Source organism: Miscanthus floridulus, chromosome 4 (genome assembly GCF_019320115.1).
Source record: "Miscanthus floridulus cultivar M001 chromosome 4, ASM1932011v1, whole genome shotgun sequence".
NCBI lineage: Eukaryota > Viridiplantae > Streptophyta > Magnoliopsida > Poales > Poaceae > Miscanthus > Miscanthus floridulus.
This window is the reverse complement of record NC_089583.1, coordinates 108,311,423-108,337,130: the sequence shown is the minus strand read 5'-3', so window position 1 is coordinate 108,337,130 and position 25,708 is coordinate 108,311,423. Positions and strand designations below refer to the sequence as shown.

Sequence of the window (25,708 nt, the reverse complement as noted above, 5' to 3'; positions counted from 1 at the left end):
AACTCCTCCTTGGGCGGTCGGTCCCTTTGGGTCGACCCTCGCCGACGCCGCGCCGCGTTGGATAGCGGCTTGTGCCTCCGCCACCCAGTGGGCGGAGGAGCCGGGGCTCGCCTTAAGCGCCTTAAGGGGCGCCAAGGGGAGGTCGTCCGCAGGCCGCTTCTGACTAAAGAAAATTAACCTACAGGGTCAGCGCGAGACCAAAAAAGCGAACGGAAGACACTATGACCCTGCCAAAAATACACTTACTTTGAATGGGGTGGCCCCCGCTTCGCCACAGCAAACCTCATCCGCAACGGCGGAGGCGGCGGTAGCGGTGTCGCATCCGTATCCATCGGCGCTGGTCGGTCCTCAGCGGACCCCGGCGCCCCTTCGGTCCTCTGCGGGGGCAGTGGCGTCGCCTCCACCGCCACCTGCTCTGCCACGGCCGCCGAGCCTGTCGGGCCGACAGTGCGTTTGCCTAACGCCCGCGCCTCGGGCGTGTCGGCCTCGGCCCCGGAGCGGGCAACCGCCAGCCCCGGGTCCGCTTCTCCTCCCCTTCCCGGGGGTGCTAGGCTGCTTGCCAACACCTCGGGCACCACCTCCACGATGTCAGGAAGGTGGTCTAGGGGACCTCACCCTCCCTCGCCCTTGTCGTTCCTGTCCAAGGACTCCATCGACAACGACGTCGACGGGGATTCCTCCAATGGGAGACCATCCTTCCATTGCTGATGGCGGCACTTATCCAATTCCTCGCGCGCGAGGATGTGCTTCGTGCGCTTCGCCGCCTTAGCATCCTTTTGCTTCTTCTGCGCATCGGCGTGTGCGCGATTGATCGCCCGCCGCCCCGCGTCCTTGGGAACGGGTGGCGGAGAGGAGCGCACGTCCCTCATCCCTTGAAGGAACGACAAATGCGCATAAGGAAACAAGGGATAAGGGGAGATTGAGGAGGCTCATAGGCTACAGCAGCACTCGACTTACCAGCGAAAAGAACCCCCATGATGGTCGCATCACGAAGGGGGTCAAGTTGCCGCCCCTCAACTTCGCATCTACCATCTCCCCCACCCGACAGAGAATTTCCTCATCGGAGAGGGTGGAGGACATCCGGGTGCCCTCAATGGGCTCACCCGGCTTCATCTCGAACAGCCGCTGCCGCTGAGCCATCAGTGGCAGCACCCTCCGACGGTGGAAGGCGGCCATGACCATAGCTACGGTGAGGCCATGGCCCCGCAGCCTCGCCGGCCCCTCCAAGAGCGGCTCCAGCTTGGGCTGGTCGACCTTCGAGACACCCCACTTCCATTTCTCTGGGCAACTCCCCACAATCCACCCAGTGTAGGGGGGAAGTTCTCTGTCGTCATCGCGGAGGTAAAACCAACTCGTGTACCACCGGTGGTTGGAGGACGTGAGTTGGGCCGGGATGTAGAGGTGCAGGCAGTCCTGACGCACTTGGAGAGTGCAGCCTTCGGCCCTCAATGCCTTCCTCTTACCTGACGTGCCCGTCGGCTTGGTAGTATGCCCCGCCCAAAACAGGTGGAGCCACAACTCCCAATGGGGAGCGATCCCTAAATACCCCTCGCAAATGGCAACGAAGATAGCTGCCTGAGCGATGGAGTTGGGATTAAAATTGTGGAGCTCCACGCCGTAGTAGTGCGGGAGCGCCCACATGAACTGGTCCGCCGGGACACCGAGGCCACGCTCATGGAAGGAGACGAAGCTCACAACGTAGCCGTCGCAGGGCCTTGGCTCTGGCTCGCCATACGGAGCAATCCACTCCGGCCTACTAGGGTCTGTCACTAGGCGGAGGAGTCCATCGTCGACAAGCGATTGGAGCATCTCCTCGGTGACGTCTGACGGATCCCAAGGGTCCGCCTCGACAACAATGACATTGCCAGCCATGGGTGCGATGGAGGAATCGGGCACGGCGGTGAGTTTTTCTCTCTCCCTCCCACGATCTCGCTTTTTTCTCGCTTTCTCCCTAGGCTCGCTCTTCTCTCCTCTTCTTCTCGGCACCCGCTGCTCTGGCGACGGCTCGACGAAGGCGATGCTAATGTAGGCAAGGTAAGACAAGGAGAGGTGAGGCTCCTCGGGTATTTATGCAGGGAGGAGGCAAAATGAATGGACAACGAAATCGGGGAGGTTTTCCCCCCATCCGGCGCGGTTAACCACGAGCCGATTTCGTTGGCCCACGCGCCCACGTTTCCCGCATTAAATGCGAGGACAGTTACGTCCCGTCCATCACGTCACGCTCGGCCACTATGGCAGTAGGCATCGTTTTGCCTCCCCATGAGACCGCCTCAAAAGGCGCGCCACCTATGGCCGAGCCAATAGGGAAAATATTCCCCGTGGCCTGTTCCTTTCATAGGAAGGAACCAGGCTCTGAGCCTATTACGATCCAGGGGTTCGAAGGCTGGACCCCAAAGGGTTTCGTCAGCCGCCCTAGGATAATAGAGTCAGGGGCGACTGTGGATGAGCCTATACGGGGCCGATGCCCAAGCAAGCAAAACGCTTGGGACGCCCAAAGTCGTGTCCGAGACTGGCAGGAAAGTATCCAAATGGGATCCCACCGTAGGGAGGCACCGAGCCACCGAGGCCCAACGAACGGCCTTGGCATCCACTAGAGAAATCCTCTGGTACTCTTTGAGTGTGTCTCTGGACCACTAGCCGTCCCCTAACGAATGGGGTTTAGGCCTCCACTCGGACTACCCGATAACAGCTCACCGGAAGTGCCACCGCTCGTGCCCATCGAGGGTAGCGAGGCACATTCCACCCCTCCTTTCGAGCGAAAAGGAAGCGCGAGGGTTGCATAAAAAAGATAGGGGAACCCCCGACGGCCTTCTTAGAGGCTAGGGGGCTCCTCCTGCAAATATGCCGAGACCCCACGACCCGGGCTCGCGCCCAAAGGGGCCTCGGCAAACAAACCCTCACGCGCGAGGGGCGTATAAAAAGCCAGGGGAACTCCCAATGGCCCTCTCACGCAGAGGCTAGGGGCTCTTCCTACAACCTTGCCGAGACCAGAATGGGCTCGGCAGACTAACCCTCCGTCCAAACGAAAAGGACATGTGAAGATTAGATGAAAGGGCCTGGACACCCAAGACGAAGACAAACGGTCCAAAACCGCGCTAGAGGTTTCGCTACAAACACGATAAAGGGCACCGAGCCCATTACGGTCTAGGGGTTCAAAGGCTGGGCCTCCAAGAGGTTTCGATAGTCGCCCCAGGGCAACAGAGTCAGGGACGACATCGGGGTGAGCCTACGAATGGCCCAGGCCTGAGCGAATGGTCGCTCGGGGCGTCCTAAGTCGTGTCCGAGACCGGCGGGGAAGTATCCGAATGGGATCCCACCGTAGGGAGGCGCTGAGCCATCGAGGCCCGTGAACGACCTCAGCACCCACTAGAGAAACCCCCTGGTACTCTTGGAGTGCGTCTCTGGACCGCTAGCCATCCCCTAGCGAACAAGGCTCGGGCCTCCACTCGGACTACCCGCTAACAGCTCACCAGAAGTGTCCACGCTCGTGCCCATCGAGGGTAGCCTAGCACATTCTACCCCTCCTTCTGAGCAAAAGGAAGCGTGAGGATCATACCCAAAGTCAGGGGACCCCTAACGAACCTCTCGCTCCGTGCGGAGGCTAGAGGGCTTTTTCCTGCAGCCTCACCGAGACCCCCGCAACCTGAACTTGCGCTTGGGGGCTCGGCAAATGCAATAAGAACTACTTGTTCAGACGCACAGATAAAGAAAGCCCCTAGAGGAGTAACTCCACTCCTCCAGGGGCTCGGGGGCTACACCCGGTGGGTGCGCTCGTGCGCACCCACCGGAACCTCAAAAAACAAACCCCAATTCCTACGGGGTAGGTATAAAATAAGCCTCGGCAAACCCTCAGGGGTAGTGCACGCACCCCCCCGAGGCTCGGGGGCTACTGTCGGGTACCTTAGAATGGGGTACCCCAAGCAAACATCAAAAGGGTCGCTAGAGTCCCATCTAATAAATAAAAACTAGAAGGCAAGTCGTGGGCCCCTCACCCGCCACGACCGAGCCCACTGGGTCCTCCTCCTCCTCGCCTCGAGCCTCGAGCAGGAGGTCTTGGCATCCTGATGCAAACTCCGCTTTGCCCAAGGCTCTCCAGAGAAAGCCTCGGCAGGGAACGCCATCTCCGCCTTGCCCGAGGCTCTCCACAAAAGGCCTCGGCAGGAGGTGCATTCTCCGTATCGCGCGAGGCCTCGGCAAGGAGCCTGATCTCCGTCTCGTGTGAGGCCTCATTCTCCGTACCACTCGAGGCCAGCTCATCCGCAGCTTGTCGCCCCCCGCCTCGGTCGACCCCCCTGACAGCGCGTCATGTCTCATTAATACTTTCAACCACTCCCGCAATCTCAGCCGGACAGTGGCTCAACGCCATAGAATGGGCGACGCGACCCGAGGTCGCATCAGCGCCATACCGGCTAGGACAGGGCACGGCAGGGATTACTGGCCACTGTGTCCTAACACTATGTCCACGATCAGCGCCATATCGGCTAGGACAGGGTACGACGGGGATTACCGGCCACTGTGTCCTAACATTGTACCCACGATCAGCCGCCCGCACAAGGCCTCGGCACTGTACACCAGGGCCTCGGTGATCTTGGGGTTCGTGCCTGTGGAGACCCCCCCCCCCACTGCAGTGCAAGCCTCGGCACCGACCAAGTCTTGGCCTCACGCACAGTCTGTCCATAGTGGCTTGCACGTTCGCTGCAACGTCCGCTCCGAGGCATTCCCAGGGCTCCCACGACGCACAGGATCTGATGGGACAACCACGCCGCCCCAGTACTCCAAGGACGGACCACTCCTATGACCACGCCGCAACAGGAACAGGCCACAGGGCTCGGATGTGCCACCCCTATTGGCACGACGCCGCATAGTAATACATGTACTGTCCTTGTCCTCCCTTCAACTATAAAAGGAGAGGACTTGGGCCACTTAGGGGGGAGAACACTAGGGAACACACACGCACACATTCCAGCCGCTTGAGAGCAACGTCTCAGACGGCCCACACGACACCCTGCTGAGACCTGGGACTAGTTCCTTCTCTCCCTCAGCTTGTAACCCCCTACTACGAGCACTTCGGTGCAAGGAATACAAGTTCGATCTCTCAGACTGGACGTAGGGCACCGATTGCCTGAACTAGTATAAATCTTGTGTCTCTTTGCATCACCATCCGGAATCAGGAGCACATAGAACAAATTCACTAGTCAGTTGAGGACCCCTCAGTCTGAAACACCGACAGTTGGCGCACCAGGTAGGGGCCTCTGCGTGTCAGTTTCATCATCCCAGCAGGTTCCGGATGGCAGACCCCGTACGACCATTGTGTCTCGGCACCGTAGTTTGGTTCGAGAGCCTAGAGTTTATGTCTCTAGGGCATGAGTATGACATGGTACTTCTCACACCTCGAGCCCCACCATCCGACGATGAAGTTATGCACCGGCAGCCCATGCGCAGGCGGCGCCCGGGCGGCCGCTCTCGCCATGCTCACCAGGCACGACGCGAGCAAGGCCACCCCGACTCTACACGAACCCAGGGCGGCATGCCACTCCCTGCCGATATCCTACGACCAGCTGTTGGCACAGGGTCCCTGGCTAGGGACCTGTCTGGCCTGAGCTTGGACAAAGGAAAATCACCGGTGACACACGGCGATGCCCAGTCATCAAGCTCTGCTCCACCACTCCTAGAAGAACCGACCCCGGCGAAGCAGAATCTGGCAACGGCACCATCCCCATACCCCTTTGGGTTGAGAAATGCCGCCGCCTCTTACGCCTACTCTTACATTGCCGCTCACGAGGATCCCTCGGAACATCGCCAGCGCTTCGCTCTTGACCTAAGCACCCACGTCGACTCCTCAGATGAGGACGAGGCATGGCCCGGAGTGGATTTATCTGGGCTCCACGACCCTGAGGCTTTGCGCCAGTTCTTGGCCGCAAGCGACTACTGCCTTGGCTACTCCGACTCCGACGACGAAGGCACTTATGACCCCACTTGCGAGTGTTTTCACATCGGGCTCAGGATGCTGAGGGCCGACGAAGAGGATGAGGGGGCCAGTAGCCATTCCCCACTTTGTCTAGGGGTGGGCGCCGCCACGCCCCCACGCAATGTCCTGCCAGCCGCACAAAATGAGAACGTCGCTCTTACAGGACCTCAGTGCCTAGACCTAGAGCAGCTCCACGAGCTCCAGGCCAAGGTCGAAAAAGACCAACTCCTTCTACAGCAGCTTCGAGACTCTCTCGAACAAGAATAGCGTGGCTGCGGTGAAAGCGGGGGAGCCCGACGGAGGGCCCGTGATGTGCATCACCGCATCCATGACGACGAAGGGAGTGAGCAACCCCCAGTCTTCAATCACGCCAGCCAGAACTCTTGGGATCTTAAGAGCTGTCGCCAGAAGCCGGACAAGTCTCTCCGAGACTTCATCCGGCGCTTCTCCAAACAGTGCACCGAGTTGCCCAGCATCGACGATTCAGAGATCATCCAAGCTTTCCTCTCCAGCACCACTTGTCGGGACTTGGTCTGAGAGTTAAGTCGGAACATGCCGCACTCTGCTGCCGCGCTTCTCGACATCACCACTAGCTTCGCCTTGGGTGAAGAGGCTGTCGGAGCCATCTTCCCCGACACCAACACCAAGGGTAAGCGGAGGGACGAGGCCCCTAAGGCCTCAGCCTCCCACCTCCCTAAGAGAAAGAAAAAGGGGTGCCTGGGGAAGCAGGAGGTCCTAGAGGCTGATCTGGTCACAGCCGTGGAATGCAAGAACCCCTAAGGCTTCAAAGGCCCTAGGCCCTTCGACGACATGCTCAAGAAACCCTACCCTTACCACCAAAGCCCGGTCAAGCACGCCCTCGAGGATTGCTCCATGCTGTGGCATTACTACGCTAGGCTCGGGCTCCCTGACGACGACGCCAAGCAGAAGGGCACCGGCGACCGGGACGAAGGCAAGGATGATGGGTTCCCCGAGGTACGCAACGCCTTCATGATCTTTGGTGGGCCCTCGGCATGCCTTACGGCGCGGCAGCGCAAGAGGGAACGCCGAGAGGTCTTCTCAGTCAAGGTGGACACCCCCAGTACCTCGATTGGTCTTGAGAGGCGATCACCTTCGATCGAGATGACCACCCTGACCATATTCCGAATCCCAGGTAGTACCCACTGGTCGTCGACCCGATCATCGGCAACACCCGACTCTCCAAGGTGTTGATGGACAGAGGTAGCGGCCTCAACATCCTCTACGCCAACACCCTGGAGCTCTTGGAGATCGACCGGTTGAGGCTCCAAGGCGATGTCGCACCCTTCCACGGCATCGTGCCAGGGAAGCGCATGTGACCCCTCGGGCGCATTGACCTTCTTGTCTGCTTCGGCACCCCCTCCAACTACCGCAAGGAAGTCCTCACCTTCGAGGTAGTCGGGTTCGAGGGAGCCTACCACACCATTCTGGGGCGGCCGTGCTATGCCAAGTTCATGGCAGTGCCCAACTATACCTACCTCAAGCTCAAGATGCCAGGCCCTAGTGGTGTCATCACGATTGAGTCCATGTACGAACATGCATACGACTATGACATCGAATGCATCGAGTACGCCGAGGCTCTTGTAGAGGCCGAGACCCTCATCGCCCACCTCGACCAACTCAGTGGCGAGGTGCCTGACTCCAAGCGTCATGCGGGGGTGTTCGAGCCCGCTAAAACCATCAAACTCGTCCCAGTTGACCCCGCCTACCCCGACGACCGAGCGCTGAGGATCAGCGCCACCCTCGACATCAAATAGGAAGCCGTGCTCGTCGACTTTCTCCATGCAAACGCTGACATATTTGCATGGAGTCCCTCGGACATGCTGGGCATACCAAGGGAGGTCGCCGAGCACGCCCTAGACATCCGGGCTGGATCTAGACCGGTGAGGCAACGCTTGCGCTGCTTCGATGAGAAAAAGCGTAGGGCCATTGGTGAGGAGATACAGAAAGTCTTGGCGGTCGAGTTCATCAAGGAAGTGTCCCACCTAGAGTGGTTGGCTAACCCCGTGTTGGTCAAGAAGAAAAATGGGAAATAGAGGATGTGCATAGACTACACCGGTTTGAACAAAGCCTGTCCAAAGGTCCCCTTCCCATTACCTCGAATCAATCAAATCGTTGATTCCACCACAGGGTGCGAGACCTTATCTTTCCTCGATGCGTATTCTGGTTACCATCAGATCAAGATGAAAGAGTCCGACCAGCTCGCGACTTCTTTCATCACACCATTCGGCATGTACTACTACGTGACGATGCCCTTCAGCCTCAGAAACGCAGGTGCCACGTACCAACGATGCATAACCCAGGTCTTTGGCGACAACATTGGGCGGACCATCGAGGCCTACGTAGACGACATTGTGGTCAAGACCAGAAAGGCCGAGGGTCTCGTCGACGACTTAAGGATAACCTTCAAATGCCTTAGAGAGAAGGGCATCAAGCTCAATCCCGAGAAGTGTGTGTTCGGGGTCCCCCGTGGCATGCTCTTGGGATTCATAGTCTCGGAACGTGGTATTGAAGCCAACCTAGAGAAGGTCTTAGCCATAACTAGCATGGGACCAATCAGAGACCTCAAGGGAGTGCAGAGGGTCATGGGATGCCTTGCGGCCTTGAGCCGCTTCATCTCACGCCTCGGCGAAAAAGGTTTGCCTCTGTACCGACTCTTGAGAAAGTCCGAGCGTTTTTCTTGGACCCCCGAGGCTGAGGAAGCCCTCGACAGACTCAAGAGGCTGCTCACCAATCCTCCTATCCTGATACCCCCGGCCATGGACGAGGCCCTCTTACTCTACATCGCCGCAACGACCCAAGTGGTTAGCGCCGCCGTAGTGGTAGAGAGGCAGGAAGAAGGGCATACTCTACCCACCCAACGACCTATTTATTTCATCAGCGAGGTGCTCTCTGAGACCAAAGCACGCTACCCCCACATCCAGAAGCTAGTCTACGCCGTGGTCCTAGCCCGGTGCAAACTGCGCCACTACTTCGAGTCACACCTAGTGACTGTGGTATCATCCTTCCCCCTGGGCGAGATAGTTCATAACTGGGAGGCCTCGGGCAGGATAGCCAAGTGGGTTGTCGAGCTTATGGGGGAAACCTTGACCTTTGCGCCTTGAAAAGCGATCAAGTCTCAGGTCTTGGCTGATTTCATGGCTGAATGGATAGATACCCAACTACCACCTACTCAAATTCAGACAAAGTGCTGGACCCTATACTTCGACAGATCCCTGATGAAGACCAGGGTAGGCGCGGGCCTGCTCTTCATTTCGCCCCTCAGAGTACACATGCGCTACATGGTTTGGCTCCACTTCACCGCCTCCAACAATGTGGCCGAATACGAGGCCCTCATCAATGGCTTGCAAGTCGCCATCGAGCTTGGGGCACGGCGCCTTAACGTCTGAGGCGACTCGTGGCTCATCATAGATCAAGTGATGAAGGAGTCAAACTGCCTCGACCCCAAAATGGAGGCTTACTGCAAGATGGTACGATGCCTAGAAGACAAGTTCGATGGTCTCAAACTAAATCACGTCGCGTGGAAGTACAACGAGGCCGCCGATGAGCTGGCAAAGATGGCCTCGGCACGAGCCCCGGTCCCCCCGAACGTCTTTGCCAGAGACCTCCACAAACCTTCCATCGGCTACACCTCGACAATAGAGGGGGGCCCACCTGCGGAACCCATGGCAAAGCCCGACGCCCCCTCTGCTGCCGAGACCCCCTCGACTGAGCCCGAGGTCATGGAAGTCAATGCCGAGCCTCCGTAGACTGATCAGGATGCGGATTGGCGAGTCCCGTTCCTCGATTGGCTTGATCAGGGGGAGCTTCCTAACGACAGAACCGAAGCGCGACGGCTCGCGCGCCAAGCCAAGACCTAACCCTCTACAATGACGAATTGTACAGGCGAAGTCCCTTGGTGTCCTCCAACATTGTATCAGTGCCGAGGCGGGCCAAGCCCTACTTTGGGACTTACACGCAGGCGCCTGTGGGCACCATGCGGCGCCTCGGATGCTCGTAGGGAACGCTTTCCGCCAAGGGTTCTACTGGCCGACAGCGGTCGCCGACACTACCAAGCTAGTATGCTCCTGCGAAGGATGCTAGTACTACGCTCGGCAGACACATCTCTCGGCCCTGGCCCTGCAAACCATCCCCATCACATGGCTGTTCGCCGTGTGGGGGCTCGACATGGTTGGGCCTCTACAAAAGGCCCTCGGGGGCTACACCCATCTACTGGTATCAATCGACAAGTTCTGCAAATGGATCGAGGCTCGTCCGATCAATCGAATCAAATTCGAGCAGGCGGTGCTATTCTTCACTGACATTATCCACAGGTTTGGGATCCCCAACACCATCATCACCGACAACGGAACGCAGTTCACCGACAAAAAGTTCCTGACGTTTTGCGACGACCACCACATTCGAGTGGCCTGGTCGGCCGTAGGACACCCAAGGACCAACGGTCAAGTGGAGCGTGCCAACGACATGATCCTACAAGGCCTCATGCCAAGGATTCACAACCGATTGAAAAAGTTTGGCAAGAAATGGCTCGCCGAACTCCCGTCGGTCATTTGGAGCCTAAGGAACACTCCAAGCCGAGCCACGGGATTCACGCCTTTCTTCCTAGTCTATGGGGCCAAGGCCATCCTCCCCACCGACCTAGAATATGGTTCCCCGAGGCTGCAAGCCTATAACGAACAAAGTAACCGCACCACCCGAGAGGACACCCTTGATCAGCTGGAGGAAGCCCGAGATGTTGCGCTACTACACTCGGCCAAGTACCAGTAGAGCCTACGGCGCTATCAGGCCCGACACGTCCGAGGCCGAGACTTGAAGGTAGGCGACCTGGTGTTGAGGCTAGCACAGAGCAACAAGGGTCACCACAAGCTGACCCCGCCATGGGAAGGATCGTACATCATCACCCAAGTACTGAAGCCCGGGACCTACAAGCTGGCCAATGAGAAGGGTGAAATCTTCACCAATGCTTGGAACATAGAATAGCTACATCGCTTTTATCCCTAAATTTCCAAGCATTGTATATGTCGTTTCTCGAAATACAATTAAAAAGCGTTCTTTAGTTGGTCTTATTTTTCGAGAACCCCCCCCCCCAAGCCCATCGTAGGTCTCGGCAGCACAATAAACACGACAAGGGAGACTCGGCTCTGCCTCGGCAGAACCAAGCCTCCCTCAGGGGCTAGATGGGGGAATCCCCCTAGGTCCCACGCACCATTCTTTAGTTGTTTGTCGCAAAAATTCCTATGCCCAAACTCTAGCAGGCTCTGACAAATCAATTGTAAAAACTCCTCGGACCAAGGTCTATTTTCTAAGCAAGAGGCCGGTAGAGTCGCGAGACGGCCCACGCCCCCGGGCTATGGCACTCCCTCACTACCTCTCGCTCAAGGGACGGCTTAGGCCCCAAAGGGGTGTTTTGCAAATGAAATCTGATCAGAAGCAACATAGGGCAAAGGCTCGGAAACATGAGGAAAACAACTAAGAAACACAAATACTTCAGAAATAGAGGCCTCGATGGCCACAAGCATTATGATACAAAATTAACCCCTATTCTATCTTTACATAGCCCCCGGGGCCCAGATTAAGGCTCGGGGCCTTCAGCACCGGCAGATGGTAGGGGAGGAACCACCTCCTCTTCGAAGAGCGTCGCTAGCGCCGTGCTAGGGCCTTCCGCCACCTCCATCAGCTTCGCGACTGCCGTGTTGGCCTCCTCGTCATCATCAGGCAGAACATAGCCATCATTGATGGCCAGGAGGTCGACGCCAAGGTAGTGAGAGGAGATAACGGTCATCGCCCACTTGACACCCATGTGCAGCGCCCCTCGGAGTCGCTCGTGCATCTGGCTACTCAGCGCAATCAAGCGACTCCCAAGGGAGCTGCCTAACTGAACCCCCTCGACCTCCAAGGCCTCGTAGGTGGAAAGGGCGGCACATTTCAACACCTCGTGCTCCTCGATCTCAGTGTTGAGCACTGTCAGCACCGTGCTGGAAGCCTCGGCGGCCCGAGCAAACTCCGCCTCTGACTCTGCACCGCAGAAAATGGAATGAGGTCGAGCTAGAGAAAAAACAACCTAAGTTAGGGATAGAAGCCCACGGAACTCACCCATGGCCTTCTGCTCCTAGAGTTGGGTCTCGGCCTGACAGGCCTTGGCTTTCTCTTTCAACCACTGGGCCTCGACCCGAGAGGCCTCGGCTGCCCTGGAAGCTTCACTCCCCAGCTCTGCATCATACAAGGAAGTTAGGGAGCGAACATAAGAAGAAGGAAACAAAACAAGGGGACTAGAACTCATCCTCGACCGTCCCCCTCAAAACCACAGCCTCAATTTGCGAGGCCTCAACTGCAGCAAGGGCCTCGTTCAGAGCGCCTTTGGTTAGCCGGTGCGCACTATCCTTTGCCCCCAGCTGCTCGGCGAGGGCCTTGCCCAAGGCTGTCGCTTCTTCGGCCTGGGATCTGAAGGCATCCCGATCGCTGACGGCACGGGTAAGCTCCTCCTCCAGCTCCTTGACCCGTGCCGCCAAGGGGGCGAGCTGCGTCTGGGCTGTGGCCGCCTCGACCTTCGCGTTGGCACAGCGAAGGCGGAGGTCCTCCACCTCCACGCTTCGTGTCGATAGAAGCTCATTAGCATCAGCAAGAAGGCCCCTCTGCCGCTAAAGCTGGTCCCAGATTCCCCTCTCCCGCCGGAGAAAGACCGACTTCCTGAGGGACCAGGTCTCGAGCTCCTGAGGAGGCAGAACAAAGGTCGTCGATTGCGACAAAACTGAGAAAAGAACAACGTCACGCGAGAAAGGAAAACACGAACCTGGGCGACTCCGGGCAGTTCATCGGCCACCACGGACAGTGCCGTCCATAGCGACCGCTCCGCCAGCTCGCAGTACTGCTCGAAGGTGCTCCAGCACCCGTCCTCGGCCGCGTCCTCGAGGGCGAACAGAGGCTCCCCATCAAGATCGTCCCGGCTCCGCCACAGTACCCACGGGTGATCCCACCCACGAGGCTCGGGTCGCACCCGCACGAGGGCCGAGCTTCCCTCATCCAAGAGTGGCGCCGGCTGCTCCACGGCATCGGTCTCCTCGGCATCAACCACTCCCCGCGCCCGGGAAGTATCGTCGGAGGAAATCGGATAGACCTTTGTCTCCCGGGCGCTCTCCCGCAGCAACGGTGGGCCCTAAACCAAGGGCACGACCGAGGCCTCCGCCGCCTGCATCCTCGCCTCCTGCACAGACGGCCTCACCACCATCACGACGGCCTTGGTGACCTCGAGGGCTCCGGCCTCTACAATCATGGCCTCGGCGGTCTCGGGGGCTCCGACCTCCACCATCGTGGCCTCGGCAGACGCAGAGACACCGACCGTGGCCACTACGGTCTCGGCGGTCGTGGGCGCCAGGGCCTCCATCGCCTCAGCCTCAGAGGCCCCGGGAGCCTCGACAACAAAGGGTGCGACGGCCCCATCCGACTGTGTAGGGGCTTCCTCAGCAACCCCTCCTTGGGCAGCCGGTCCCTTTGGGTCGACCCTCGCCGACGCCGCGCCGCGTTGGATAACAGCTTGTGCCTCCGCCACCCAGTGGGCGGAGGAGCCGGGGCTCGCCTTAAGCGCCTTAAGGGGTGCCAAGGGGAGGTCGTCCGCAGGCCACTTCCAACTAAAGAAAATTAACCTACAGGGTCAGTGCGAGACCAAAAAAGCGAACGGAAGACACTATGACCCTACCAAAAATACACTTACTTTGAATGGGGCGGCCCCCGCTTCGCCATAGCAAACCTCATCCGCAACGGCGGAGGCGGCGGCAGTGGTGTCGCATCCGTATCCATCGGTGCCGGTCGGTCCTCAGCGGACCCTGGCGCCCCTTCAGTCCTCTACGGGGGCGGTGGCGTCGCCTCCACCGCCACCTGCTCCGCCATGGCCACCGAGCCTACCAGGCCGATGGCGCGTTTGCCTAACGCCCGCGCCTCGGGCACGTCGGCCTTGGCCCCAGAGCGGGCAACCGCCGGCCCTGGGTCCACTTCTCCTCCCCTTCCCGGGGGTGCTGGGCTGCTTGCCGACGCCCCGGGCACCACCTCCACGATGTCAGGAAGGTGGTCTAGGGGACCTCGCCCTTGTCGTTCCTGTCCAAGGCCTCCGTTGACAACAATGTCGACGGGGATTCCTCCAACGGGAGACCATCCTTCCGTTGCTGATGGCGGCGCTTATCCAATTCCTCGCGTGCGAGGATATGCTTCATGTGCTTCGCCGCCTTAGCATCCTTTCGCTTCTTCTGCGCATCGGCGTGTGCGCGATTGATCGCCCACCGCCCCGTGTCCTTAGGAACGGGCGGCGGAGAGGAGCGCACGTCCCTCATCCCCTGATGGAACGATAAACGCGCATAAGGAAACAAGGGATAAGGGGAGATTGAGGAGGCTCAGAGGCTACAACAGCACTCGACTTACCAGCGAAAGGAACCCCCGCGACGGTTGCATCGTGAAGGGGGTCAAGTTGCCGCCCCTCAACTTCGCATCTACCATCTCTCCCACCCGACGGAGAATTTCCTCATCGGAGAGGGCGGAGGAGGACATCCGGGTGCCCTCAATGGGCTCACACGGCTTCATCTCGAATAGCCGCCACCGCCGAGCCATCAGCGGCAGCACCCTCCGGTGGTGGAAGGCGGCCACGACCACAGCTACGGTGAGGCCATGGCCCCGCAGCCTCGCCAGCCCCTCCAGGAGCGGCTCCAGCTTGGGCTGGTCGACCTTCGAGACACCCCACTTCCATTTCTTTGGGCAACTCCCCACAATCCGCCTAGTGTAGGGGGGAAGTCCTCCATCATCGTTGTAGAGGTAAAACCAACTCGTGTACCACCGGCAGTTGGAGGACGTGAGTTGGGCCGGGATGTAGAGGTGCAGGCATTCCTGACGCACTTGGAGAGTGCAGCCTCCGGCCCTCGACGCCTTCCTCTTACCCGATGTGCCCGTCGGCTTGGTAGTATGCCCCGCCCAGAACAGGTGGAGCCACAACTCCCAATGGGGAGCGATCCCTAAATACCCCTCGTAGACGGCAATGAAGATAGCCGCCTGAGCGATGGAGTTGGGATTAAAATTGTGGAGCTCCACGCCGTAGTAGTGCGGGAGCGCCCACATGAACCGGTCCACCGGGACACCGAGGCCACGCTCGTGGAAGGAGACGAAGCTCACAACGTAGCCGTCACGGGGCCTCGGCTCTGGCTCGCCATACGGAGCAATCCACTCCGGCCTACTAGGGTCTGTCATCGGGCGGAGGAGTCCACCGTCGACAAGCGACTGGAGCATCTCCTCGGTGACGTCCGACGGATCCCAAGGGTCTGCCTCGACAACGACGATGTTGCCGGCCATGGGTGCGATGGAGGAATCGGGTGCGGCGGTGAGTTTTTCTCTCTCCCTCCCACACTCTCACTTTTTTCTCGCTTTCTCCCTAGGCTCGCTCTTCTCTCCTCTTCTTCCTAGCACCCGCTGCTCTGGTGATGGCTCGACGAAGGCGGTGCTAATGCAGGCAAGGTAAGACGAGGAGGGGCGAGGCTCCTTGGGTATTTATGCAGGGAGGAGGCGAAACGAATGGGCGATGAAATCGGGGAGGTTTTCCCCCCGTCCGATGCGGTTAACCACGAGCCGATTTCGTTGGCCCACGCGCCCATGTTTCCCGCATTAAATGCGAGGACAGTTATGTCCCGTCCATCATGTCACGCTCGGCCACTACGGCAGTAGGCGTCGTTTCGCCTCCCCATGAGACCGCCTCAAAAGGCGTGCCACCTGTGGCCGAGCCAATAGGGAAAATATTCCCCACGGCCTATTCCTTTCATAGGAAGGAACCAGGCTCTGAGCCTATTACGATCCAGGGGTTCGAAGGCTAGACCCCAGAGGGTTTCGACAGCCGCCCTAGGATAATAGAGTCAGGGGCAACTACGGGCAAGCCTATACGGGGCCGAGGCCCAAGCAAGCGAAACGCTTGGGACGCCCAAAGTCGTGTCCAAGACCGGCAGGAAAGTATCCGAATGGGATCCCACCATAGGGAGGCACCGAGCCACCGAGGCCCAACGAACGGCCTCGGCACCCACTAGAGAAATCCTCTGGTACTCTTGGAGTGTGTCTCTGGACCGCTAGCCGTCCCCTAACGAACGGAGTTTGGGCCTCCACTCGGACTACCGGATAACAGCTCACCGGAAGTGCCACCGCTCGTGCCCATCGAGGGTAGCGAGGCACATTCCACCCCTCCTTCCAAGCGAAAAGGAAGCACGAGGGTCGCATAAAAAAGACAGGGGAACCCTCGATGGCCTTCTTAGAGGCTAGGGGGCTCCTCCTGTAAATATGCCGAGACCCCACGACCTGGGCTCGCGCCCAAAGGGGCCTCGGCAAACAAACCCTCACGCGCAAGGGGCGTATAAAAAGCTAGGGGAACTCCCGACGGCCCTCTCACGTAGAGGCTAGGGGCTCTTCCTGCAACCTTGCCGAGACCAGAATGGGCTCGGTAGAATAACCCTCCGTCCAAACAAAAAGGACATGTGAAGATCAGATGAAAGGGCCAGGACACCCAAGACGAAGACAAACGGTCCAAAACCGCGCTAGAGGTTTTGCTACAAACACGATAAAGGGCACCGAGCTCGTTATGGTCCAGGGGTTCGAAGGCTGGGCCTCCAAGAGGTTTTGACAGCCACCCCAGGGCAACAGAGTCAGGGACGACATCAGGGCAAGCCTACGAATGGCCCAGACCCAAGCGAACGGTCACTCGGGGCGTCCTAAGTCGTGTCCGAGACCGGTGGGGAAGTATCCGAATGGGATCCCACCGTAGGGAGGCGCCGAGCCACCGAGGCCCATGAACGGCCTTGGCACCCACTAGAGAACCCCCCTGGTACTCTTGGAGTGCGTCTCTGGACCGCTAGCCATCCCCTAGCGAACGGAGTTCGGGCCTCCACTCGGACTACCCGCTAACAGCTCACCGGAAGTGTCCACGCTCATGCCCATCGAGGGTAGCCTGACACATTCCACCCCTCCTTCCGAGCGAAAGGAAGCGTGAGGATCATACCCAAAGTCAGGGGACCCCTGACAAACCTCTCGCTCTATGCGGAGGCTAGAGGGCTTTTCCTGCAGCCTCGCCGAGACCCCCGTAACCCAAACTTGCGCTTGGGGGCTCGGCAAATGCAATAAGAACTACTCGTTCAGACGCACAGATGAAGAAAGCCCCTGGAGGAGTAACTCCACTCCTCTAGGGGCTCGGGGGCTACACCCGGTGGGTGCGCTCGCGCGCACCCACCGGAACCTCAAAAAACAAACCCTAATTCCTACGGGGCAGGTATAAAATAAGCCTCGGCAAACCATCAGGGGGAGTGCACGCACTCCCTCCGAGGCTCGGGGGCTACTGTCGGGTATCTTAGAACGGGGTACCCCAAGCAAACATCAAAAGGGTCGCTAGAGTCCCATCTAATAAATAAAAACTAGAAGGCAAGTCGTGGGCCCCTCACCCGCCACGACCAAGCCCACTGGGTCCTCCTCCTCCTCGCCTCGAGCCTCGAGCAGGAGGTCTCAGCATCCTGACGCAAACCCCGCTTCGCCCGAGGCTCTCTGGAGAAAGCCTCGGCAGGGAACGCCATCTCCGCCTCGCCCGAGGCTCTCCACAGAAGGCCTCGGCAGGAGGTGCATTCTCCGTATCGCGTGAGGCCTCTTGCGCGAGGCCTTGGCAAGGAGCCTGATCTCCGTCTCGCGTAAGGCCTCATTCTCCATACCGCTCGAGGCTGGCTCATCCGCAGCCCGTCGCCCCCCGCCTCGGTCGACCCCCCTGACAACACGTCACGTCTTATTAATACTTTCAACCACTCCCGCAATCTCAGCCGGACAGTGGCTCAACGCCATAGAATGGGCGACGAGACCCAAGGTCGCATCAGCGCCATACCGGCCGGGACAGGGCACGACGGGGATTACTAGCCACTGTGTCCTAACACTGTGTCCACGATCAGCGCCATACCGGCTGGGACAGGGTACGACGGGGATTACCGGCCACTGTGTCCTAACGCTGTACCCACGATCAGCCGCCCGCACAAGGCCTCGGCACTGTACACCAGGGCCTCGGTGATCTTGGGGTTCGTGCCTGCTGAGACCCCCCCCCACCGCAGTGCAAGCCTCAGCACCGACCAAGTCTCGGCCTCGCGCATAGTCTGTCCACAGTGGCTTGCACGTTCGCCGCCACGTCCGCTCCGAGGCATTCCTGGGGCTCCCACGACGCACAGGATCTGATGGGACAACCATGCCGCCCCAGTACTCCAAGGACGGACCACTCCTACGACCACGCCGCCACAGGAACAGGCCACAGGGCTCGGACGTGCCACTCCTATTGGCACGACGCCGCATAGTAATACATGTAATGTCCTTGTCCTCCCTTCAACTATAAAAGAAGAGGACTTGGGCCACTTAGGGGGGGAGAACACTGGGGAACACACACACACACATTCCAGCCGCTTGAGAGCAACGTCTCAGACGGCCCACACGACACCCTGCTGAGACCTGGGACTAGTTCCTTCTCTCCCTCAGCTTGTAACCCCCTACTACGAGCACTTCGGTGCAAGGAATACAAGTTCGATCTCTCAGACTGGACGTAGGGCACCGATTGCCCGAACCAGTATAAATCTTGTGTCTCTTTGCATCACCATCCGAAATTGGGAGCACGCAGAACAAATTCACTAGTCGGTTGAGGACCCCCCGGTCCGAAACACCGACAAATCAGGAAGAAAGAGTACCTCCAAAAAGCCAGCAGAAACAGATCTAGCTAGGAGCGTTCTGAGGGCACCAGAAAATCCTAACAAATGCCGCAGAGAACAAATGTAAGCAGAAGAAAAGGAATTTGGCTTTCAATCAAAGAGAATAAAGGTGAAGCAAATCTATCAACAACAGACGGACCTGAGGCGCTCGGCTGGAGAAAGGAAAGATCCGCCACAGTGCTCCACATCACCGGAGTATGAAGGCGGCCGGGAGGAAGCAAAGAATATATATATATATATACACACACACACACACATGACCCTGTAGCTGACTACAAAATAACTTATTATGTAGCCACTTTGAGTTACGATAATTACTATGTTAATTTACGATATTATAGTAACTCCTTACTAAGTGGTTTACTATAACGTTATGGTAAATATCCCCATGTGTTATAGAAGGAGAGTATATTCAGTAACCAGCTACAAAATAAGTTATTCTGTAGCCACCTCCATTTACGATAATTTTATATACTAATTTACGATAATGTCAATACATATTTACGATAGTTGGGTTACTATAACACATGGGGATATTTACCATAACATTATAGTAAACCACTTAGTAAGGAGTTACTATAATCTCGTAAATTAACATAGTAATTATCGTAACTCAAAGTGGCTACAGAATAAGTTATTTTATAACCAGCTGCAGGGTAGTAGTTCTCTCTCTCTCTCTCTCTCTCTATATATATATATATATATATATATATATATATATATATATATATATATATATATATATATATATATATATATCTCGCTTTAGGTGAGCCTGGGCGCATTGGTTAAAGATTGGAGGCTTAATGGGCTGCAGTTTTTCAAAGGAAAAAATCTCTCATATGTCTCTATTGCCATACTACGAATAGAGATATTTACCTCTATGGCCTAAAAAAATGCATCTTCCGTCCTATTTTTTTTAACTTACCTATATATGACCTGAAAACGAAAATCTCTTCCTTATGGCCTTCCGTCCAATTGAGGCTATTGACGATGTTAAGTGCAGGGTAAAACAATCATTTTACCCATGATGAAAAAAAAAATAAAGTGCAGAGTTTAGCTTGTTTGTTTTATATATTTAGAGTAGTATTGCACAAATAGGGTCACACGCTATAGTACATAAATTGTAGTTTCAGGGCATGTACCCGATTAATATGATGTTGAAACTTTGTATTATTTTTTTGAGCATCCTAATGATCTCAAATGAAAAAACGTGAAACTATAAAGTTGTAGGTCCATTTAACATCATATAAGAAAGATATGATTTTTCAAGGCGATAAGTGCTTATACAGATTAATATATTGCTAAAACTTTTTTTAATTTTTTTGAGCACTATAAACTTGTAGATTTCGTCGAAAGCTATAATTTTCATATAAAAATCATTTTCATCCAAGATCGTATGAAAAGATATAATTTTTCTGTTGAAACTTTATTCTTTTCGCCACCATTTTACCCCACACTTAACACCTTCAGTGGCCTGAATTGGATGAAAGGTCATAAAAGGAAGATATTTTCGTTTTTTTTTGCCATACAGTTAAGTTAAAAAAAATAAGGTTATAAAAGACAGACGCGTTTTTTAAGGCGATATAGGTAAATATCTCCTACGTATATTATATATGAGCTGAGAGACCCGAAGATGCGGGATCGGCGACTCCGCCGGTGACGCTGCGGCAGTGGAGGGTTCTGACGTCAAATCTCCAATGCAACCTTCTATATCTCTCTCTCGCTTGGGCTGATCAAGGGATTGCCTGTGTGCAATTGCCCGGCCTTGGTGGGATGGGACCTAGGGTTTGAGACTTGAGGAAGCTAATCTTGACGGCGATGGCGAAACTTTTAGGTACGAAGTTGAAGGATAAGAAGAAAAAGGTGAAGATAGCCGCCCTATTTTTCAGCACTACTTCATCGGTACTTTTCAGCGAACGAATAGTGTTTTTCTCTCATAACAAATCAATATAAGCATCAGCAGCAGCCAAATTTCAGCGAAGCAAATAGGGCTTCCGGCAGACTCTGGGGACGGAGCCCGTCTAGCGCAATGAGTTGCTTAAGCTGGAACTGTCGCGGGCTTCGCAACGCCGCGATAGTGAAAGAACATGAAGGTACACAGGAAAGGAGGGAGCCCGTCCGGCACAATGAGTTGCTTAAGTTGGATGTCTGAAACCTTGTCGACCTTGGTTTTGAAGGGCGCAGATGGACGTTTGAAAAGAAAGTGGCCGGGGGCTCTTTCTGTCGCGGCAGGCTCGATAGGGCACTGGCTTGCGTAGAGTGGAGCACCAATTTTCCAACCGCTGTGGTCAGGCACCAAGAGTCAGCGGCCTCAGCTCATGGCCCCCATCGAATTACGATGGGAAAGCAGGCCGCTTAACGCATGAGGAAGACGTCGCAAGCAATTTTGTTATGAGTTAACGTAGGAGAGACACGAGGAGTTCAGGGGTATGCTAGCCTAGGCCTAGGGTGACCAGCCACGGGTGACGACCCTGGACGAGCTGCAGAAGAAGCTTGAGGCTTTGTCAGTGAGCCTAAGTGGCTGGGAGCGGCAATCCTTTGGCAGTGCAACCGTGAATTGAAGGGTCTTACGGCGCGACTGGATCAGCTGTGATCGGACCCGGCAAGAACAATCCCGTCCCCGGGCGGTCTAAATGAGAAGCCTATAACATAATTGGGCCCTCAAATGGGCTTAGTCTGTAATTAATTAGGCCCACATATACATTTGGCTCATTAATAGTCATCACACTTCATGGTCCTTACCTGTATTTAGTGACTTTTTTAGCATAGATTATGACAAAAAAAATATATCATAAATTTAGGAAGCACTAAGGATGGTCAAAAAATCATGCATGACCTATGATCAACGGGTTTTCATCATACAAATATCATAAACTGTGATACTGTGATGAAATTTCCAAGATTTGTGATGTAAATTGGTCATCATGGACCCATAAATTTCTTGTAGTGAGACTAATCTCAATAGAACTACATGTGGACCCACATATAAGCATTTGTGTTCACACCTTAAAATTTTGTTAGTTAACAATGACACAAATTTGTTGAAAATGACTCTATAGTGAATATGGCAGCCTACCCCTTTATGTATGTTAGTGTAACTAGATCTAGCGTGGGTTTCACTAAAAATTCGGGGACCTAGACTTAGAACATCACATCATTTATACCTTAAAGTTTTAGTGAGATTGACTAAGATTTATTAAAAATGACCCCACCCCCATATATATTAGAAAAATGATGGGAGGAAACTGACGGCGGGCCCCACATCCAAAGTCCAAGGACATCGAAATAGACCCTAAAAATTGAGTTGTTCTTCGATTGAGTTTGAATGACATGGCGATGACTATGCAATCCAAATCCAAATGAATCAAATCTAAGTTTACCCAAATCACTATTGTTTGATTGGTATTTGAACGATCCACATCTACTCCTACGCCTTTTGACACGCATGAATCAAATAAGTTCACTTGAGATTTGTTCCCACAATAAGATTGGCTACAGTGCACAAGAGCAGATCGATGATATCAAAGGCGTTCGTTCAGCCTTTCTTGTGCAGAGATCCGCTTAACAAAAAATAATCAGTCTAGCATTCGCATCCCGTGCCATGCCGGCGTCGCCGTCGCCTCCTTCTCCGGCGGCGGCGGCGTCGATTGCGCACCACATCGCTCGACGCACACGCATGAACGGCCGCCGCCCACGGCATTAGGCTCCGGGGAGCAGTAGCCATCGACGTAGTTTTGTCCAGCCTTTTGCTTGCAGATGGGCACGCAACTCGCGTCAGACGTGCAGGTGACACCCGTGCTCGAATCGCAGAGTGCTGATCCGCCTGCAACCAGAAGATTTTATTTGTTCATTTGGAGATTCAGAGAGCATTGGAGAGCTATGATATGATTTGCAGAGAGTTTGCGTTGAGCTGCGAAATATTCTCCTGCCAAAACTCACCTAATGAGGAAGTTTCTTCACCATTTGACGCGATGAGCAAGGCCACGGTGAAGCCAATGACCACTGCAAGTTTCTTGTAGAACGACGCCATGGCTGTATCCTGTATGTATGTGGAGTGCAAGGTATAAACCAAGACAGCTGATGTGTTTAGTATTTATTATAGAGAGGCTGCTGGCCGGCTAGCTAGAGGTGGGCCTTGAGTTTATTATTTGTCCTATAAAGACATGCAAGATCACTTTTATTTTGGTAGCTAATAATTGTTAAATTTTGGTAACTAATAATTTGAGTAATGATTTGCCCCTGTAAATATATACGTACGGTGTAAAATCATTGTAGCAGCAATCTATGCCCCTTTAAATATGGTGCAAAAATCATGGCAACAGCAATCTGCGAGTCCTTTAAATAAGGCGTAACAGGTAGCGTGCCCGTGTGTTGCTACGGAATAGTTAAACTTTTGTAAAAAAAAAACACTACGCACGATAAGATAATAATACTATAAAATTAAATACCGACGTTAAAGTGATATTTAATTCAAAAAGCAAAGTTCATGAACATAGTCACGGAGAGCGACTACGCGGCCCGGGCGACCATGGAGTGTGATGACTATTAGTGTGCAATTTCTATGATTTGCAGTTATATCATTACGCCATTGAGCCTTGCTTTGTGCAGACTTGTGAAGAATTGCCATGATTTCAGCATGTTTCATTTGTTCGTTCCAGGGGCATGTGATGCGCCCAGCTAAATGTAATAATTACTCCCTAGAAATACTTACCATGAATTTTAGATAAATTTGTTGAATTGTTTTCTGAAATCTACAAACGGTAGGTTAGTATGGTATTTAGAGCTGCATCATGTTCATCCGCTTATATGATTTGTGAAGCTTGAGTGACAAGAAAGATTATGTGCGGAGAAGAACAAAGCAACTGAAGCTGAAATAGATAGAGATATGTCTATAATGTGGTGTGGTGTAACTTGTGAGTGAAAGAGATTAAGAAACTAAGGTGTCTTGTCTTGATGGCAGTTTGTTTTCTTGTGTCTATACGTGATGATACTGGACTGGTTTCTTTGGTAGCATTACTTGTACATGGTGCCGTGGTAAACTAGTTACTTTTGTAGCATAGATTACCTGACTTGCTTATGCGAAAGTTACTAGTCCCCTCTACCCAATTCAATGCAAATGCAGAATTTAGCAAGTGTGGGTAGCGGGTAGCACTATTAGCTTCTGATGCTTTTTTTTCATGGATGATTTCCTTTTGTGAATCTGCATTCTGGACTCAAACCAGAACATATGGAGTTAGCCTTTAGCGCCCAACATCAAATTCGGTACTCTTGCCACTACTCCTTTGGTGATTTTTGTTGAGATCTCTGTTTGCTTTTTGATTTGATCCTTGGAGAAGGGAGTAGGTTACGCAGATACGTAAACCCTTGTTGCAGAAAGGACAAAAGGTGGAAAAGGACCAAAAGATTCAGATTTGAGTTTTTCTGGTGTGTTGATTCTGCAGATGAAATGTGATTTATACAGTTCAACTATACTCAGAGGTGCTTTATTCTCGTTAGATGTACGTCTGAAAGTGCAAAGCAGTTCTCAGCCACAAGTAGGATGCCACCCCTAGTTTGGGCGGCCGGCAAAACATCATAGATGCTCACAAAGTGTTGGCCTAAGGTGCGTCTAACTACACCATCATCAACCACCTGAAGTTTTGTCTCTTGCAGGCAAACAATAGTGGAGGCAGTGTCGCGAACAAGTTCACTAACCGAGTCGCGCCGTGCACCATCGTTGAGTCCCTGCACATTCCAGTTTAATATTCGGCAGTTACGTTGAGCCATAAAAATTGGATTTAAACCCAGGTGAACGCAGAGCAGCAGCAAGGCTTCAGGCAAGGTCTTCCAGACCACCAAGAGCAGTGAATGCCTTAACCACATCGGGGGTTAGTGGCCCCCTGAACATGGAGAAGTAGCGCAGCATATGATCGTCCGAATGTTGTTCGTCATCCTGCAGGATCCCCAGGTGCTTCATGAGGACATGGCGAGCCTTGGTCTGTGCGTCGCCTTTGGGCCAGGATAGCGCCGCAATCCGCGCGCTCTTTGGCCTGGTAGGTGGCACCTGCTTCTTGCCTCTGGTTGCTGGGACGAGCCGGGCCATGCAGTCCTGCAGCAGTGGCTGTGCAGGGGGCTGCATCAGGGAGGCGACGAAGTCGACGGTGTTGGGCTCCACAGGCGGCTGTGGGGGAGTTGGAGGCTCGGCGTGATCATCTACTGGGTGCGCTGGGGCCTCCCTGGTTCGTCTGCGATAGACACAGCCAGGGCAGAAACGTAGGCAGGTTCCATTGGGAACATGGGGCGCGCTGGTCATGTCAGATGCTTGCCTCCCATTAGGCGCACCAGTGTGCATCTGCTGTAGTAGAACAGGGGTAGTCGGTGTTGTGTGAGTCTCCATGCTCTCGGTGGCTTGCATTTGTTGGTGTAGCACGGTGAGGGGCCAGAGGCTGTTGTAGTTCCCTAGGAGACATATGAGGGGTAAGTTCAGACACCGCATTGTCACTGACACTTCCATGGCATGGAGAGGCAGGCTGGTGCAGCGATCTGTTGTCGTCGCTGCAGTCGTCAGTTGGCCCCGGCGAGCGCGCGTTCGACGGGGCTAAGGTGTTGCCCGCAGAGTTTTTTTTAGAGGCGCGTCCTGATGGTTGTTTATGATCCCGGCCTCCTGTCCATGCAGGCCCTGTTTGCCATCATCAGAGTTGTTGGAGAGTCCCTCGTCCAGGGCCTTCAGCTCGATGGTGTGCGGGAGAGGGGGCGACAGCTGACCCGCGGCTGCAGCAGCCAAGGGATCCTCCTGGGGCGCCGCAGCGGGGGCCTCGTGGCAGCGGCCGCCGCCGTTCGCGGAGCTCCTGTCATGTCGCCGGCCATGACGCGACTCCGAGCGCTCTCGCTCCCGCTCCTTCCCCGAAGGTCGGGAAAAATTAGAACCCCGGTTGCCACAGAGGGAGTGAGTAGTCTTTTCTAAATTTAATCGCGCCGGCTAACCAAAATAAATATGAAATTA

The 25,708-nt window shown here is 55.0% G+C and overlaps 1 protein-coding gene and 1 long non-coding RNA gene across 2 annotated transcripts in view; both read right to left on the bottom strand.

The window, feature by feature from the left end:
* Nucleotides 1-18,752, bottom strand: part of LOC136550276 (uncharacterized) — a 105,855-nt gene extending 87,103 nt beyond the window's left edge. Inside the window, exon 1 of the long non-coding RNA XR_010782194.1 lies at nt 18,703-18,752. This is a non-coding gene — a long non-coding RNA (uncharacterized lncRNA). The remainder of the gene's footprint in view (nt 1-18,702) is intronic.
* A 3,549-nt stretch (nt 18,753-22,301) lies between these two features.
* LOC136552539 (uncharacterized) lies at nt 22,302-22,756 on the bottom strand. Its single transcript, XM_066544102.1, has 2 exons — nt 22,666-22,756; nt 22,302-22,549 (listed from the first exon to the last, which is right to left on the bottom strand). The coding sequence occupies exons 1-2, from the start codon at nt 22,754-22,756 to the stop codon at nt 22,302-22,304; spliced, it is 339 nt and encodes a 112-aa protein (XP_066400199.1).
* Between the last annotated feature and the right edge of the window lie 2,952 nt (nt 22,757-25,708).